Source organism: Anolis sagrei, chromosome 1 (assembly GCF_037176765.1).
Source record: "Anolis sagrei isolate rAnoSag1 chromosome 1, rAnoSag1.mat, whole genome shotgun sequence".
Lineage (NCBI taxonomy): Eukaryota > Metazoa > Chordata > Lepidosauria > Squamata > Dactyloidae > Anolis > Anolis sagrei.
The window spans coordinates 324,877,079-324,895,183 of NC_090021.1; the positions used below are offsets into that span (position 1 = coordinate 324,877,079).

Sequence of the window (18,105 nt, forward strand, 5' to 3'; positions counted from 1 at the left end):
ATATGCTTTCCCAAAACTTTTGTATAATATTACATGACCACCACATATGAAATTACGTCCCTATTTCCTAACAACCTCTCCAGCACTGATTTGAGTATTTTTTATCAATCTGATTTAATCTAGTCCAACACACTTGTGAAATGTCAGACGTGTGATCCAATACAACAGCCAGCAGAGTGATCTTGTCTGCTGTGGACTCATCTTGTTGTGTTTCTAATAATAATAATCATCAACATCATCTACTAATAGTAACTACTTCAGACAGAAAGAGTTTTGGATCACAATACTCCTGACCTCACGATCAAAACATCCCTGACAGATGGCCATCCACCCTCAATAATAATAATAATAATAATAATAATAATAATAATAATAATAGAATTGGAAGAGACCCTTTGGGGCATCTAGTACAACCCCCTTCCACCTTCACACAGCAAAAGCATAATCAAAGCACCCCAGTCAGATGGCCATTCAGCCTCAAAAAGGAAGAGGAGGAGGAGGAGGAGGGGGGGGGAGGAGGAGGAGGGGAGGGGAGGGGGAGGTGTCCTCTTCTCTGAAACAGCCTGCTTTCTCTAAATACATGCTAAAATAGTATATATGATTGAAAGGATCTTCAAATTATTTATTCTCTGATTTCTCATGAAAAATGCATTTCTCAAACCTTTTGCAAAAAATTGAAGATTTATATCTTCAGTTCTTTGCAAATTTGGGTGCTACCTTACAAATTTGTGTCTTGACAGTTCATATTCCACAAAATGGTGTTGTATGCTGGTATTCCTGAATATTATTATATGTATTATTCTGCCCTGGGAGAGGCAGCACAGAGACTGTAGAGATGTGTAACCCCAGCCATTTCCATCGCATCTCAAGGGCTGTCCCCAACCCTACCACTGAATCTGAAAGGATGGTTACAAAATTAATTTTTGTTATTAAGGCTAGATGCATTTCTAGAAGGTATTATGAGGCCAATAGTAATGATAGACACCTCCTAGAAATCCATCTAGTCTTAATAATGAAGTATGAACATTCCAACTGCCTTGTTTTCTAGTAAAAACAGAGATCTTGTTAACGTTATTTTCAAGGTAATGTGAATAATGTACTTCCCATAATACTGTCTTGGAAATAGTGTGTTAACCGCACCCCACCCTAGGTTTCTGTTTTCATGAAATTTAGTCTCTGCTGCTGCTGTGGCAGGTTTGGCAGTGATTTGCCCAACCCTGCCATAGACAAAAGGCTATGTATTATTCTTATCCCTATGATAGCTACAGATTCATTAAATTGTCAAAAAGCAGACATCTTGGTTATAGGAACCACAAAAAATCTTAAAGCACTTTATAACCAAACTATTTAGTGCTCTCGGTACAGTTTTGTGGACTAGAACCCACTTAGGTCTGAAAAACTGCAATCATTATGGAAAAACAACGTGAATGTGAAGTATGTGGTGTATTTCCTACCATGTTACAGCAGAAAATATTGTTGTAGCTGTGCTTCAAAGGCAACTTACCTCACCAAATGCACCTCTACCAATGACTTTTATGATTTCAAAGTCATCTCGATGAAGCTGCATTTCCTTCACCAACTGTGTAAATGGTTTTGCTGTTGAGAACAAAAGAAAACCACAAATTAAAATCCATATCATGCAGATATATTCACAAATTTTACTAGAATCTTGCCCTGACTTATTTATATCAGTGATTGATAACAGTGTTTCTTAAACTGTGCTCCTCCATGTGTTTTGGACTTCAGCTCCCAGAAATCCCAGTCAGCTTACCAGCTGTTAAGAACTGTGGGAGCTGAAGTCCAAAACATCCGGGGGAGCACAATTGGAGAAACGCTGATCTATAGCATGGTATGACAGCACATGTGAGTGCATTCACAGAACCATCATATTAACCATTTTGTTTGTAATGTTATTGTCACCAAAACATCCTTCCGTTAGGATCTGTAACTGGAAATATCAGAGCAAAATCTAGCCTCCTCAGTAGTATCAATTCAGTGTTTCCATAAGAATTCCAAGTACACAATTTGTTAGTAATTCAAGGGAAAGGCTGGCTTATCATCTTCTGTTTTCTTTTTCTTTTTCTTTTTTTTTTGGGGGGGGGGGGTTCAGATAAAAGAAAATGTAGAATGGAAACCAGTGAACTGAATACTATTGTATTTTGTTTTTAACTGCGTCATTGCGTGTTGTTAATGTTATTGCTTGTTTTTTGTTTTATTTTGCTGTATTATTGTTGTTGTTGTTTTATTTGTTGTGAACTGCTGTGAGTCGCCTTCAGGCTGAGAACAGAGGTATATAAGTAAAGTAAAGTAAATAAATAAATAATAAATACATTTATTGTTGTATTTTGGGCTTGGCCTCGTGTAAGCCACACCGAGTCCTTCGGGAGATGGTAACGGGGTACAAATAAAGGATTATTATTATTATTATTATTATTATTATTATTATTATCACTTTAGTCAAATCAGAAATGAGAAAAAGTGTATTAAATTCTAATAAAGTGTAAAAGAAAGTGCATAGGTAAAAATATCTGTTTAAACAAAGCCCAAATAAAGCATGTTCCTTCCCAAAACACAACATATGTTTCAAACAAAGTCTGTCATGTCTACCTCACTCATAATTCTCCCTCACACAAATACAGCTAAGAGTAAGTTCAATGTAAGGTGAGAGTCATTCTTGGGAGTAGCCTAGATGTCATCAACCAGCCAATCATACTTTTGTTTGTCCTATCGAAGTCTTCTTTGTAAGCTACCAACTAAAGAACAGTCATCGCCACACAAAAAAGAGAACAAGCCTTATTCACAGACAACTACTGAGATCAACATTCAAAAGTAAACTGGAACATAAAATACATTCTTACTGAGCAAAGATACCAGCCCTTTTCTCAAAAATATACATAAACCTGCTGCTTCTATAAAATTGGTATCTGGCAATACTGAGCACTAAGAAGTCATATGATTATATTAAGACCCAACAACGCATTTCCCTTACCTAGTCTGTCTACATTATAAGCTCCTAGTGAAGCTGAAAGGTACAAATGCATAGTTCAAAATTATACCAGCTGGAAATGCAAAACATTCTCTCCCTTCCTTGACTAGGTGCCCAGATAGGAAATTCTCTACCCAGAGTAGGAAGTGGGGAAGACTACATTACAGACAGGTTGAATAAACAGTAACAAACTACTTTCATTACACTGAAGATCAAATATACTGTTGCTAGTGTGAGGAAACATTTACAAGACTAGGTTTTCCCGTGAATCAGTTGTTCTTGGGCAATTTAATTGTTCAAGAAGGAAAGCAAAAGGTCTTGTCCTTGATTGTTCACCATCTAGTAGTAGAGGCGGGAGGGGGTAATTGCCTCCCTATCCTTAGAACCTGTTTTTAGAGTTTAGGGAATAATCTGGAGCAAATCTCTGGAAAACAAGTTAGGCTGGAAGGGAAGTGGATGGAAGTCCTATCATGTTATCAGGTTCCTACAAGGGCCTCACTGAATATCTCACTTAATAAAAACTGAGTGTAGAGTCACATTTTCTTCTATTATATGTACTGAGATTCAATAGATAGAATGCCATCTATCTTATGACTAGCAAGCAAATACAGACTCATTGCATTCATCCACACTTACAATCTGCTACATGCAGACTGTATCCTAAGCCTTCACGTTTCTTAAACAGTCTTCAAGGGCACAACTCTGCTTTCCTTTGAGAAACTAGTGTGGGAATACATTCACATTTTTACTGAGAAAACTATTTTGTAAGGAAATTCAATACATTGGAGACTGATAAGCAAGTTGACTAGATACTGAGACAGGGGATTAATTAATACTGAAAATGCCACCTAAAGTTACAAGGTATTTCAAGGAGAAAATATGTTATACTTCAAAATCCAAAGAACAGAATGCTGCTTTATGCTTTCATTTCTACAGTTATTCCTTCAAACCAATCTGAACCTCCTCAAATGATTAGCCAAGTCTCTTGTTTACATCATATTTCAGTGTACCGTCTTCTTTAAGAATGCAGAACAGAAGCACCCACATTGTGCAAGATTAGATATTTAGGTATAGCCTAATAGGTCTTGCTGTTTCCTCAGCACATCATGACTTACCAACATATTTGTTTCATGACAGAACAGATAATACTTTCCTCATGTACACAGTTCAAAGACTCAAAAATCTAAAAGAGATTCATCTAATCATATGAAGACATACATTATCTTGCACACATTGACCATATATGAATTAACTCTATGTAGTTAATGAATTAACTCTATGTAGACCATATATGAATTAACTCTATGAATTAACTCTATGAATTAACTCTATATATGTGCAGAATGAGGTGGTAGGGTCCTGAAGGGGTAACAGCAATAAACTACAAGCAAGATGTAATGTTTCTGGATTCTTTGCAACATGAATTATGGAAGGAAGGGGAGGGAAAGTGAGCCCCTTAACCCAAAACTGCACCACCAAAACTACTAAATAGTTTAGCCTCTTCACTCAGGAGTGTATCCATCAGGCAGAAGAAATATTAAGACAGCTATTGTCGTGGAGCCCTTCCAGGAATAATAATGGCTTTGTGCAATGTAGTCTATGTACATTTACTTGTAAATTACACTGAACACATGGAGGGCACTTCTATGTATACACTGGACTTGTAGGATTCTTCATACCTAAGGATGTTTTCAATGACAATAGATAAGAAAAGGACTATGCCCTTCCCATGCAAGTAGATAGAAGAATAATCATCCTGTAAAAATATTGAGCTCCTCACTTAAAAAACAGTTCCAGGGTCCCTGCTTCACAAAATAACAGAAAAACTGCAGGGTAGACAGAAGCTGAGTTATAACATTGTACCTATCTCAAGGATGAACTTCTATAATATGTGTTCCATTAGGCTACCTTTGTATCAAGTTCAGAAACTCCAGTTCGTTCAAACTACGGCAGCCAGATTGGTTACAGGAACATCCAGATATGAGCATACTACACCTATACTCCACGCTCTGGTTACATTACGTATAAAGTACTGCAATGCACTCTATGTGGGGTTGCCTTTGAAGACTGTCTGGAAGCTTCAAATGGTTCAATGAACGGCAGCCAGATTGCTAACAAGAGCGGCGTTCAGGGAGCGTACAATTCCTCTGTTGTGCCAGTCTGCTACCGGGCACAATTCAAAGTGCTGGCCTTAGCCTATGAAGTCCTAAATGGTTCTGGCCCAACTTACATGTCCGAACGCATCTCCCCTTATGAACCATCTAGGAGCTTAAGATCATCTGGGGGGGGGGGGGGGGCTGCTCTCGTTACCGCCTTCGTCACAAGTACGTTTGGTGGAGATGAGAGACAGAGCCTTCACGGTGGTGGCCCCTCAGCTATGAAATGCCCTCCCTATAGATATTAGATCGGACACCTCCCTTTTAACACTCCAGAAAAAAGTCAAGACATGGCTTTTTGAACAAGCATTTCCAAATGCAGAGTAATTGACATAGGAAAATGAGATCAGACAACGTTTTTAACAAGGAGACACTATGAATTTATATTTTATTGATTTGTTTAGTTTTTATTATATGTTATGTTTTTAATTTTATTTAGGATATTGTAAGAATTGAATTTTACAGTTAATCGCCTTGATACAGCAAATAAATAAATAAATAATACTAAAGTCACCCCATTTGCTGCCAATTAGTTTCTAGGCAAAATACAATGTGTTGTTTTTGGCCTTTAAAGCCCTACAGGGTTTGGGTCCAGGTTTCCTACAGGATCGCCTTCTCCCATACAATTTGTCCCAAACACTTAGGTCCTCTGGAGGAACGCTACTCCAGCCAGCCAGAACCAACTGGCAACCATCATCCAGAAGACCTTTTCATTGGTTACCCCATCTGAAGATCTATATCTTCCAGAAGGCCTACCAACTCAGTTTTAATCACCAATTTTAAATTCGCATCTTATGTTTTAATCTTCTTTGTTCAGTGTATTTTAACATATATTTAATAAAAATAGGTTTTAATATGTGTATTTTATACAATGTTTAATATTATGTGTTTCACCTACGGTATGTTGTAACCTGCCTTGAGCTTCAAGGAGAGGCGGGTAAGAAGTAAAATAATAATAATAGTAGAAAAAATAATCTACTTTACGAGCATATATTTAGGGCTTGCAGTAAGAATGGTGAACCTCTGCATCCAGTCTGAAGTGATGACGTTCATTCTAACTCTTGAAGATTGTGCCATCTCATTCTGTTGCACCTGTAGGTCACAATGACAAGGTTAAGCATTAGGCTTATTAAATGATGTAGGAAAAATTGAGATGGCGCCACTCAACAATGGAGGTGAGCCAACCTGTCACAACCTGCCCATTTCTTAAAGGACAGCTTGCCTTGCTACATGAAGCTAAATTAGATGGCACATAGCTTTGGAATTTCTGCTTGAAACCTCAATACTGACAAATGAAGAAAAACAACATTTTTCAAAAGAATTTCTGTTAGACCTCTTGTTCCACAGTAAAAGCCAATTTCTGTTGTTGATCGACTGTATGTAATTAATACATAAGAGATATTACTGTATACATAGTTGTCGTAGATTACCCTCAAATTCCTTCCCTTTCAGATTCCTTCCTCAGTATGGAAGAATTCAATCATGGTTGATGAGACTGAGGTGAAAATTGTATGGATTTTCTCTCTCTCTCTGATCTCAGTTTTGGCATGGTTCAACCAGCACCAACTCAAGATATAATAAAAGCTACATTTTCTAGGCTCAATTTCAAATCACTAAATTTTAGTTCACTTGATCACAAACTTCTGCCACAAGCATCTGCCATACCTTTACTGATTTTTTAAATAAAGCATCTGCAAGTGATTGACTTATTTTTGCATCCAATTTTAGCTTTATTATAACGTTTCTGGAGTGAAAATCAGCACCACACGGAAATTTTCACACACTATTTACACAAACCAACACATAGCATTCAATGTGTCATGTTACTCAATGGCCTGGATACAAGTGCAAGAAAAACAAATTCCTCTGTGTCTATCATACTACAATAGTTTTAATTCTTACTGTTTTTACAAGGGTGAAATGAGAGTATATTGAGAAAGTATGCTATGAGGAAATGTTAAGAAAATTAAATCAGAACAAAAAGATCTTTACCTCTCTTTTAAAGTCTCATTTCCAAAAGAGAGAGAAAAATATGTTTATGATTTCTTGGTCTTTTCATGTATTTGCTAGTCACAGCAATAAAATGATTCCTTTTGACCAACTGCATGCTTGGGAATAACAAATAAATAGCAGGCTATATAAACCGATCACATTACATTATAGATTCTGCTGAAGGATTCTTCAGATTATTATTATTATTGAGGGTGGATGGCCATCTGTCAGGAGGAGACAGGAAAGCTTAAAGAAGAAAATGATGCTGGGATGCTGGGAAAAATGGAAGGAAAAAGGAAGAGGAGCAGACCAAGGGCAAGATGGATGGATGGCATCCTTGAAGTGACTGGCTTGACTCTGAAGGAGCTGGGGTGGTGATGGCCGACAGGGAGCTCTGGCGTGAGCTGGTCCATGAGGTCACGAAGGGTCAGAAACGACTGAATGAATTAACAACAACAACAAACATAGATATGGATTTGAAGCAGGGATCCCGTCGTCTCCTGCAGCCTTGTTGTTAGCAATGCTTGTTAAGGCCCATTCAACTTCAATCCTTAGAATGTCTGGTTCTAATTCACTCACCACACTGTCAAAACTATCCTCGATATTATTATCCTTCCTATCCTTCCAGATCTTCTGTATAGTCTCACCATCTTCTCTTGTTCTCTTCAGCTTCTGTTAGTACCTGCCATCTTTTCTTATTGTGCCAATTTTTGCCTGAAATTTGCCTCCAATGCTTCTAATTTTCTGGAAGAGGTCTCTTGTCCTTCCTATTCTGTTGTCTTCTTCCACTTCCATGCATTGCTTGTTTAAAAATAGTTCCTTATCTCTTCTGGCTAACCTCTGGAATTGAGCATTTAATTGGGCATATCTTCTCCTATCACTGTTTACTTTTGCTTTCCTTCTTTCTTGGGCTACTTCCAGTGTCTCAGCAGACAACCATTTTGCCTTCTTGGTTTTCTTTTTCTTTGGGACTTTGTTGCCTCCTCCTGAACAATGTCGTGGATAGTTCTTCTGGGACTCTATTTACTAAATCTAGTCCTTTAAATCTTTAAATCTGTTCTTCACTTCCACTGCATATTCACTAGGAATGTCAGTGAGATCATATCTAACTGGTCTGTGTGTTTTCCCTGATCTCTTTAGTTTAATTCTAAATTGAGCAATAAGAAGTTCGTAATCTGAACTACAGTCAGCCCCAGATCTTGTTTTCACCGACTGCTATCTATGTTAGCTGTGAATTAAATTTTATTAGTAAAAAGGATTTGAAGAAATCCCTATTAGTATCACAACAAAAGTGCTTCAAAAAAAGAGAAGAGCAATTTTTCATTTCTTCCTGTTATACACAGGAGACTATCATATACCACCAGATGGACACTTTGATCTAGTCCACCGCTACCTTTTCCAAATGACTTTTCAGGTTTCTTTCATTATCTGTTACTTCACCCTTTTAAATGTAGATGCAAAGGAAGGAAACTGCAGCTTCAGTGGGCAGTAATAGTAATCTCCCATTGAACTGTACACCTTCATGGTTTGGTGATGTTCTACAATCCTATAATCTCAGGAATACATTCACATTTTACACTAGAGCTGCCAAACCCTTAATCAGTTACACTTGGTAAACATAATTCATATAAAAATGTAAAGGACACTGCTGTAACTCGCCTTGAGGTATTTTAGTTTAAACAGCATATTTGATAAACAGTACATGAGCATATATATTAGTACACCTCTCTGAACTGCAATGCAGCTTTCTCTGCAAAGGAACAGACAGCTGTCAAAGGTGGCCCTTGCCTGTATTTTTCCTGACTGGGTACAGAAACGAAGTACAACACCTCATATTAATTTATGGAGCTGGGAATCAATTGTTTTACTAAATAAAATAATTTTAACCATATTGTTAGTCTATGCAATCCTACTTCTTAGTTTTTTATACTTTCTACACACCCATAAGGATGCTGACAAAGAACACTGAAAACTGAATCCTCAGACGTTTGTACCCTGGATTACATGCCATTGTTCCATATAGGGAGTATCATTCCTGTGGTAAGAGTCTCCATTCTTCCTAATGTAGTAAAATATGCAGCACGAATACTACCTTCCATGTAGATAATTTTCCTCATTTACCTCATTTACTCCAAAGCTTAGCAACTTTTGTAATGAAACTTGCAACCTAAAAATGTAATGCAGGCAGGCCTGTAATGCTCTTTTCTGCAATATTTTGCATCTTGCACTATTAAAAAAAATACAAAATATTCCAAAAACAGAAGTGCGAATCTACCTGGCATATATGACTGTATTCTCATTTTATTTTAAAAGCTACTGCAATGTCAATTAATTGCAAGATTTATGTTGGAAAAGAAGGAAAAGTAATGTTAGCATTCTTAAACATACATATTGTATATGGTAATAATATACCAATGCCACAAGCAGTAAATATAAAAGGGATTTTAATGGAAAGATAATTTATCCCTATTGTTCCGTAACATAAAGCCTTAAATATATCAACTTGATTTCAGAAAAATCATTTAAAGTGCACCATTTACTTCTCTGCCAAGAACAACAGTGGGTTTAAGTTCTGTTTGCTACTGGGGCACTGCAGAAAGATTTATATGGAACATGTTTCCATTAAAAGATAGCAATCAAGAGCAATAATTAGCGAATATAAATGTGTGGCACACCTTTTTCTTCGTTTCACTTCCTATTAAGAAATGGCAGTAATTGTTTTTAACTATGTTCCACACCCCTTTTACTTTCTTAAAGAGAATTAGTTCTAACTGAAATGTCAGTGAAAAAGTAACCTTTGCCTTCAGCAAAAATTCATTAAAACGTTTTAAAAGGCATTCACTGCTGCTATTAGTTGCAATACATGCAGCGAAACAGGGAAACTTCTTTAAAATGTTGGCAAAAAAATCAATCTTAAGATTAACTTCACTTTAAACTTGTTTGTTTTACAAACATCAAGTTCTACAAGCGAAATGCTTGTTACTGGTACTGCTCATTATATTATCTGCAATAATTTTTCAATATGGCTATCTTTTTTAAAAAAAAAACTATACAAGAATTACCATATATACTTGTTTATAAACTAGCCTCATGTATAAATTGAGGGTACATTTGGAGGCCAAAATTATGAATTTTGATGTCAACGATGAATAGATCAAGGGTCCAAGGAGAGAGCAAAGTGCCAGTGCTACTGTCTCAGGGATCCAGCTGTTCCTGGCCACCAAATGCCATTTCTTCAACAAGGCATTCAAGACGGCCATAAGTGAGGTAATAATAATAACTTTATTCTTGCATCCTGCCACCATCTCCACAAGGAGACTAGGGTGGCTTACACACGGCACAAGGTGCCAAGAAACAGAGCACAACATAAAAAACCATACAAAATACCATTGAATAAAACATACAGGCATTTAAAACAAGAATTTAAGAATAAATTAAAACAGCACTCATCAACCAATGGCAATAAGCTACTGTAAACGTGGCCAGGCTGTAAACAATAGTACAAGGTGAATGGAGTAAGTGCTGAGCTGTAACCATGGAGCATGTGATAAAGTGCAAGGCTGCCTAACTATTGCATAGAACAACTAGGGACTAGGCGTTCTCAAAAGCTTGTTTGAACAGCCATGTCTTCAGGTCCCTACGGAAGGATGACAGTGTGGGGGCAGTAGACAAGTTCAGTACTTCCTTGAAATCTCATTTCAGACTAAGCTCTTACCTTTCTCTATTCTAGAGAAAGGGATGATTCATTTATTTGATAAGAGTTAAGATACAATACTTACATTAGGTAGGTTCTATAGGCTTGTTCTTAAGTTGCATTTGTAAGTAAAAACAGGTACATTTTTTAAGTGTAATTCCAGTCAAAATATTTTTATCTTTGGCTAGCAAAGGGAAGAGTTAATACCCCTGTGGAGTTTGTTTTTCCGATACCTTTTCCTCATGATACCTCTTTCAGGAGTGAATTTCCCTTCCTAGGGGTAGATTTTGCTCACTTCCTGTTATCTTAGCCCTGTTCTTAACTATGAGTTATTTGTAAGTTGGATGTTGGTAACTTGTGGACTGCCTGTACTGTACACTCCACTGGAGAGAATAAAAGACAAAACCAAAGCACCAATGCTTGAATTGATTATATTTTGCAAACCTTGATTAACAAATATTCTGAAATAATTGGTATACCATAGCTAAAGTCAGGAAGAAGAAAAAAGCTTTCTAATCTCTTAACCAAGTATAAGAAGCCAGGATTAATTTTCTTGTTCTCTGTATGTACAGACAGCTGATTCATAGGCCATTTCATCACACACCTATTTTGAAAAACTGGCCAAAGTTCAAGGTTTTTACGGAAACAAAGAAGGACTTGAGAATTTCTTCTGGAGCTTTTTTTTTGGTAGATATGATTTAATCACCAAAATATTGGTAGTTCACAAGTTGTAGTACATATTCAATTTTCACACGGTCCTGCACTGTAAATCCAAAAGTGACTTCAGATTTGACTCACCACATACATTTTTTTCCACAACTTGCACTGATATTTTTATGTGGTGATCTTTGACTGAATAAAATTAGTATTGAAGTTAATAATAAAATTTGTGAAAGAAGTGTATATGTCGTATGACAATGAATTGAGTTTTTCTAAACTGACTCACAAAAATACATTTAAAACAGCTAAAATAATGAAACAAAGTTTTCTCATCATGCCTGTGTTTAGATTTATCGGTAAGTACCGCATTACACTATTTACTGATATGTCAACCTATTTTAACCTACAATCTATTTTAGTCCTCAATCAAGCAGATGTGAGATTTTAATTGCAAAATTCACACAGAACATGTTTGACAAGATAGTTATTTTGCAACCTTATAAAGTGAATAGTTGTAAACAATGTCCCAAAGTTCCAGCTACCTGCCGTAAGTAAGCTTTCTTTTAAACAGACAAAAAAAGGCCCCAAAAATTGTTGAATTTGGGTTGATTGCTCCAAAAATAGGAAAGCCAACAGCTACTCAAAATAAACATCCGGCTTAACATGGAGATCTCTTTTCTAGATCTAGACCAGTCTTTCTCAATCTGGGGGTCGGGACCCCTGGAGGGGTCACGAGGGGGTGTCAAAGGGGTCGACAAAGACCATCAGAAACATCGTATTCTCTGTTGGTCGTGGGGTTCTGTGTGAGAAGTGTGACCCAGTTCTATCGTTGGTGGGGTTCAAAATGCTCTTTGATTGTAGGTGAACTATAAATCCCAGCAACTACAACTCCCAAATGTCAAGGCTTATTTTCCCCAAACTCCACCAGTGTTCACATTTGGGCATATTGAGTATTCGTGCCAAGTTTGCTCCAGATCTATGATTTTTGGGTCTCTCTGCTCTCTGGATGTGGGTGAACTACAACTCTCTAGATGTAGAACTCCCAAACTCAAGGTCAATGCCCACCAAACCCTTCCAATATTTTTGTTGGTTATGAGAGTTATGTGTGCCAGGTTTGGTTCAATTCCATTGTTGGTGGAGTTCAGAATGCTCTTTGATTGTAGGTGAACTATAAATCCCAGCAACTATAACTCCCAAATGACAAAAAATAATCCTCCCCAACCCCACCGGTATTCCAATTTGGGTGTATGGAGTATTTGTGCCAAATTTGGTCCAGTGAATGAAAATATATCCTGCATATCAGATATTTACATTACGATTCATAACTGTAGCACAATTACAGTTATGAAGTAGCAATGAAAATACTTTTATGGTTGGGGGTCACCACAACATGAGGAATTGTATTGAGGGGTCACGGCATTAGGAAGATTGAGAAATGCTGATCTAGACACTTAAGTATTATGGACTTTATTCTGAACTTACAAACATTCCTGTCAAATGAATTTTTAAAATATTGGTCTGGATAAGGGCTAATGTTAATTTAGAGCATGGGTCCCCAAACAAAGGCCCATGGGTCGGATATGGCCCTCCAAGGTCATTTATCCAGCCCTCGCTCAGGGTCAATCTAAGTCTGAAATGACTTGAAAGCACACAGCAACAACAACATTCCCATCTCATTGGTCAAAAGCAGACCCACACTTCCTATTGAAATACTGATAAGTTTATATTTGTTAAAATTGTTCTTCATTTCAATTATTGTATTGTTTTAAAGTGGGTTTTTTTGCACTAGAAATAAGATATGTGCAGTGTGCAAATGTATTCATTCATGCTTTTTTCAAATTATAATCTGGCCCTCCAACAGTTTGAGGGACTGTGACCTGGCCCTCTGTTTAAAAAGTTTGAAGACCCCTGATTTAGTCAAAGGAGGAGACAGAACACTTTCCTTATCTTCTTCCTTGTCTCCATAATACTGTCTCCACACACATGATCAGAAGGCAAAAAATGCACGAAGAATGCATTATAATTCCCACAAAGATCACACAAATCCACAAGAATAATGGCAATATCTATCCTGTTGAACACTAAGATAAACACTAGTGCCTGTCAGAGTACTCCCATGTTCTCTACTGAATAACACCTATTTTCAGCATATTTGTCCATTCTAAGATATACAAAAATGCATATTTCCTAGTTCTTAAACATAAATCCCAAAATGTTGTATTTTTGAAATTGTCCTTCCAGACTAAATTCCATGGATATCAAGGTGACAACTGTGCAGAAGAAAATGGCCTATTAAATATAATATGTGCTACCAACAACTACAGAAACCTAGACAAATAAAATATAATGCTGTAAATAACCAAATGCCATCAAAACAAGAGATCAGGATAAGAGTTTCCCTGAAAATTGGGCTATTAGATTTATATTTTGGTCAGGGAGATACCCATGAAACTTAATTATAACTGGATTATATAACATTCAGAAGAGTTGGGATAATGACAAACAAAGATTAATTTTAAAACTGTGTAATAATTTGCCAAAAGATATTCTGTTACAATGCCATACAACATCTATTAATATCACACACAACTGATTTTTTTTTTTAAAAAATCAGAATGATAATATTTTAGTGCAGAATGATATTTATTTATCGTGTCAGGAGCAAACCAATGATGATAATATTTCAGTGGAGTATGCAATTCACTCCTCTAATTATTCTGGCTGGTAAGGCTGAACAGTGGCCATTTCAAAGACTACTTACTGAAGCAGTTATAGCCCACAATTTCAACAAGAACTGTACTTTCCAGAAATGACTAGTTAGATGTAAGCACTGTAAAGAAATCTTAAATTAAGGCAGCATATCTGAAAATGTTTTACTTCAGAGTGCACGAAACTGCCGAACACATGTTTTAATAATATGTAAGACAGTGACATATTATTAAAATTATCAAAAATTATCATGAACGTATTAATGTAGAAAAAAGTGAAAACTGATAATTGAAAATAAATGATCTCTCATGAATTCAATAACAAAGATCATTCCCATAAAATAACCACACATATTCCTGGACAGTTTCTTATTCATACATACTATTCACCTCTCTATTTAGTATTTCCCTGGTTCTTTTGCATAACAAATGAATAAAGATAAACCAAATCTTCCTAGTATTTCTTAAGACGGGGCATGTATCTAAAAAAAAATCAATATTTTGCATAGGGGAAGGACCCAGATAATGGTTTGATGCAATTTACATATCCATGGATACTATATCCATAGCTTCTACAGTTTCAAAATATTTCAGAGGAGCAGAGAAATGCCAAAAAGCAAACCATGATTTGCCATTGTACACGAGGGACAACATTTTACTATGCCATTGTATATAATATGTATTGGCATCCATTATGAATCCTGGAACAAAATACCAGTGGAAACCAAGTCCCCACTATATCTTCTATCCTCCATGTGGGCCACTCAAAATAAATATCCATATGGATTTTCCAAACTTTTTGTTTTCATGACTTTTGAATATATGGCTTCATTTTAAATACTAAACAGAACACATTTAATAATGTCAGTTTCAGTAAATCAGAAATGGGAAAGGAGCACCCTGAAGGATTCATTGACCTTGGGGATACCTTTTACAGTTGCCAAAGTCTCATGCTAGTGCTCCCGATCCTCACCATTTAAAAATATGACATGGTTTTCAGACTATTTGTACATGAAAACTTTGCACAAGGCTTCCCAACCAAGTGCTCAAACACCCCCTAGAAACCTGCTCCTTGATCTCTCCCTCTCTTTCTCTGTGGTGGTTCTTCTCATACCACCCTTCCAGTTACTATTTTGAGAAGTACTCCAACAAAAAGGATATATTTTCATATGTTATGGTATCTCCCAAACCACATCTGGGGGAAATTGGTTCCCAGTCCTTACAGAGTTGTCAATGATTTTAGTAAAAGAAAAACTGTCCAGTTTCCAGACAAAAGGGTTTAGATAAACTACCCAGTAAAAATATTACTATTTATCAAAAAAGGAAACTGTCTTTTTAGCTTTTTGTAAGAGGACATAAAGCAGCTACATTTCCAAACATACCCATTTGGACTATTTCCACATTTATAAGCAAGTCAGTGATGCGGGTCTGATCTTGACAAATGACAATATTCCTAGGCAATTCGTATTTTAGCAGTAGAATAAATTCAATAAGGGCTTCACCTCCTCTGAGTTGTCATACCCAGTAAAACTTCTCTTGCTATTAATGAAACTTTAAAATAAAAATGGTATAATTTTTTTCTTTTCTCTTAAAAAGCTAGAGTAACATCTGTCCCCAATGTTGACAAAGAGCTTGAAAGAAGGAAGATGAAGTTAAAAGAAGGGTGCAACTGACCTTATACCCTCCCATAGAAATAATCCATTATCTTCTTGCAGCTGTCACCCACTTTAGTCTTGATCAAAGAAGCATTTCCTATTTCCTGAACAATTCCAGAGGCCCAAGCAGTACAAACACAATATATTTCATATCAATGCTTTTATTTTAATGCATATGTAGTAAGTATTAATATATACTTTCAGAAATAACATCAACCTTTTTCAAAGCATACAATTTAGAGAAGACTAATTTACATGATTACACACAACAACAAAAGATACTAAGAAACAGGCTCCCTATTCTCACACTAAAATGTAATTAACTGAAGGCATGCAAGAAACCAAATGGTTACAAAGACAGCATCTTTGTATGGGGCACAGAATGATCTCCTGGACTTTCAGACATGAACACAGCATGACAGTCTCCTCAAAATCCAGCATTCATGCAAGTGCCATAGGAAGGAATGCAATCTTATGTGTAAAGTCAAAATAGTTGTGCATTTTAATATAACCAAAACATTGTAATATGAAACTGATAACTGAATGGCTGAATAAAAATGAAGGCTTCCCTGATTGTTATTGTATGCCTTTCTCCAAGCACATAGGCTAGATAATACAAGGGGTTGTATTCAGCATTATCCATCCAACAGCAAAGTGTTACCTGTCAGAACACAGCTCCACCCCCTCCACCTTGAAACATCTGCTATCAGTTCAGTTGGGATATTTTGGCCATTCATGGAACTTGAATGGAAGAGGGAAAACATAAAGTTCCACTTCACAAATAGAAGTTCACCCTCACAATAAAACAACATCGTAGCAAACAGTGCTTGCTGTTTTGCTTAAAGTACACAAGCAAAAAATAGAGCCTTCAAACAAGCTGTTTCAACAGGTTCCAACAAGATATTTCACCCATTATCTGTAAAAACTGATTAGACATAATGACATAAACTTGGAAGACTACTGGGCTTCTTTTGAAAACCTCAGCTCTCTTGGAAAACAGAAGAACAAGTACAATGGCAATTATCCATGGGTGATTTTTAATAAACTGATCAGTGACAGTGCTAACTGATCAGTAACAGTGCCAAGATAACACATACAGTGTTCATTATAATAACATGGTTTATTTCTTCAATCTTCTTTATGTATATAAGGAAGTTTTTCAGGCCAAACTGAAACATGATACGAGGTGTAAAACTTAAACAATTGTTCAGGCAGCATTTAATGAGTCTATCACCTCATTTAAACTGAAATTGTTCTTCTACTTATAGAATGCAGCAACATGCCAAAGATTAGTGGTCTGGGCAGATATCATACTAAATTACTTACATGGCAGACATTGCAGCGACAGCCCAAATTAAAATGTAAATCTGATCATGTAGAATATCACCACGCAGACATATTATTCTTCACTCAGTACCAAGTTTAGCAGAGGAAGGGAAGACCATTATATGTGCATCACAAAACAGAACACATAGTAAACAGTATTTGCAATGTCTTTATCTCTTGTCAGGTGGAATTATTATTATGATTGTGATTATTATATTTATTTATACCCCGCTTTATCTCCCTAAAGGGGACTCAAAGCAGTTTGACATAAAAGAATTAGTATACAATTTAAAATATACAAACATACAAACAAACATTAAAGTAGAATTGAACACAAACAGCACTAAAAAAAAAGTCACAATTAAAATCCATCAAAGCATATTTAACGTTAAAAACCACATCCCCTGAATAGATCTTAAACACCTTCATCTTTGAAAGCGTATCTAAATAAAAAAAGTTTTAGCCAGCTGCCAGAAGGACAATCAAGAGGGGGCCATTCCAGCTTCCATGGGCAGGGAGTTCCAGAGTTGTGGGGCGGCCACCAAGAAGGCCCTCTCTCTTGTTCCCATTTCCAAGCTTGAGATGGAGGTGGGACCGAGAGAAGGGCCTCTCCTGAAGATCTCAGAGTCTGGGAAAGTTTGTACAAGGGCATGTGGTCGGTCAAATAGCATGGACCTGAACCGTCCAAGGCTTTAAAGGTCGTAAGCAGCACTTTGAATTGTACCCAGAAAGAGATGGGCAGCCAGCAGAGCTGTTGTAGCAGGGGGGTTGCCAGCTCCCTGTAGCCAACCCCACTTAGCAACCTGGATGCTCTTTGGACCAGCTGAAGTTTCTGAGCACTCTTTAAAGGCAGCTCCACATAGTGTGCATTACAGCGATCCAAAAGGGATGTAAAAAAGGCATGCACCACCGTGGCCAGATCTGACTT

At 36.7% G+C, this 18,105-nt stretch overlaps 1 protein-coding gene across 6 annotated transcripts in view; it reads right to left on the bottom strand.

The window, feature by feature from the left end:
* CDC42BPB (CDC42 binding protein kinase beta) overlaps positions 1–18,105 on the bottom strand; it is a 126,998-nt gene that overhangs the window by 93,442 nt on the left and 15,451 nt on the right. For all 6 annotated transcript variants that reach the window (XM_067463009.1, XM_067463008.1, XM_067463007.1 and 3 more), the window contains exon 2: positions 1,505–1,596. In XM_067463009.1, the coding sequence (XP_067319110.1) occupies positions 1,505–1,596 (92 nt within the window). The remainder of the gene's footprint in view (positions 1–1,504; positions 1,597–18,105) is intronic.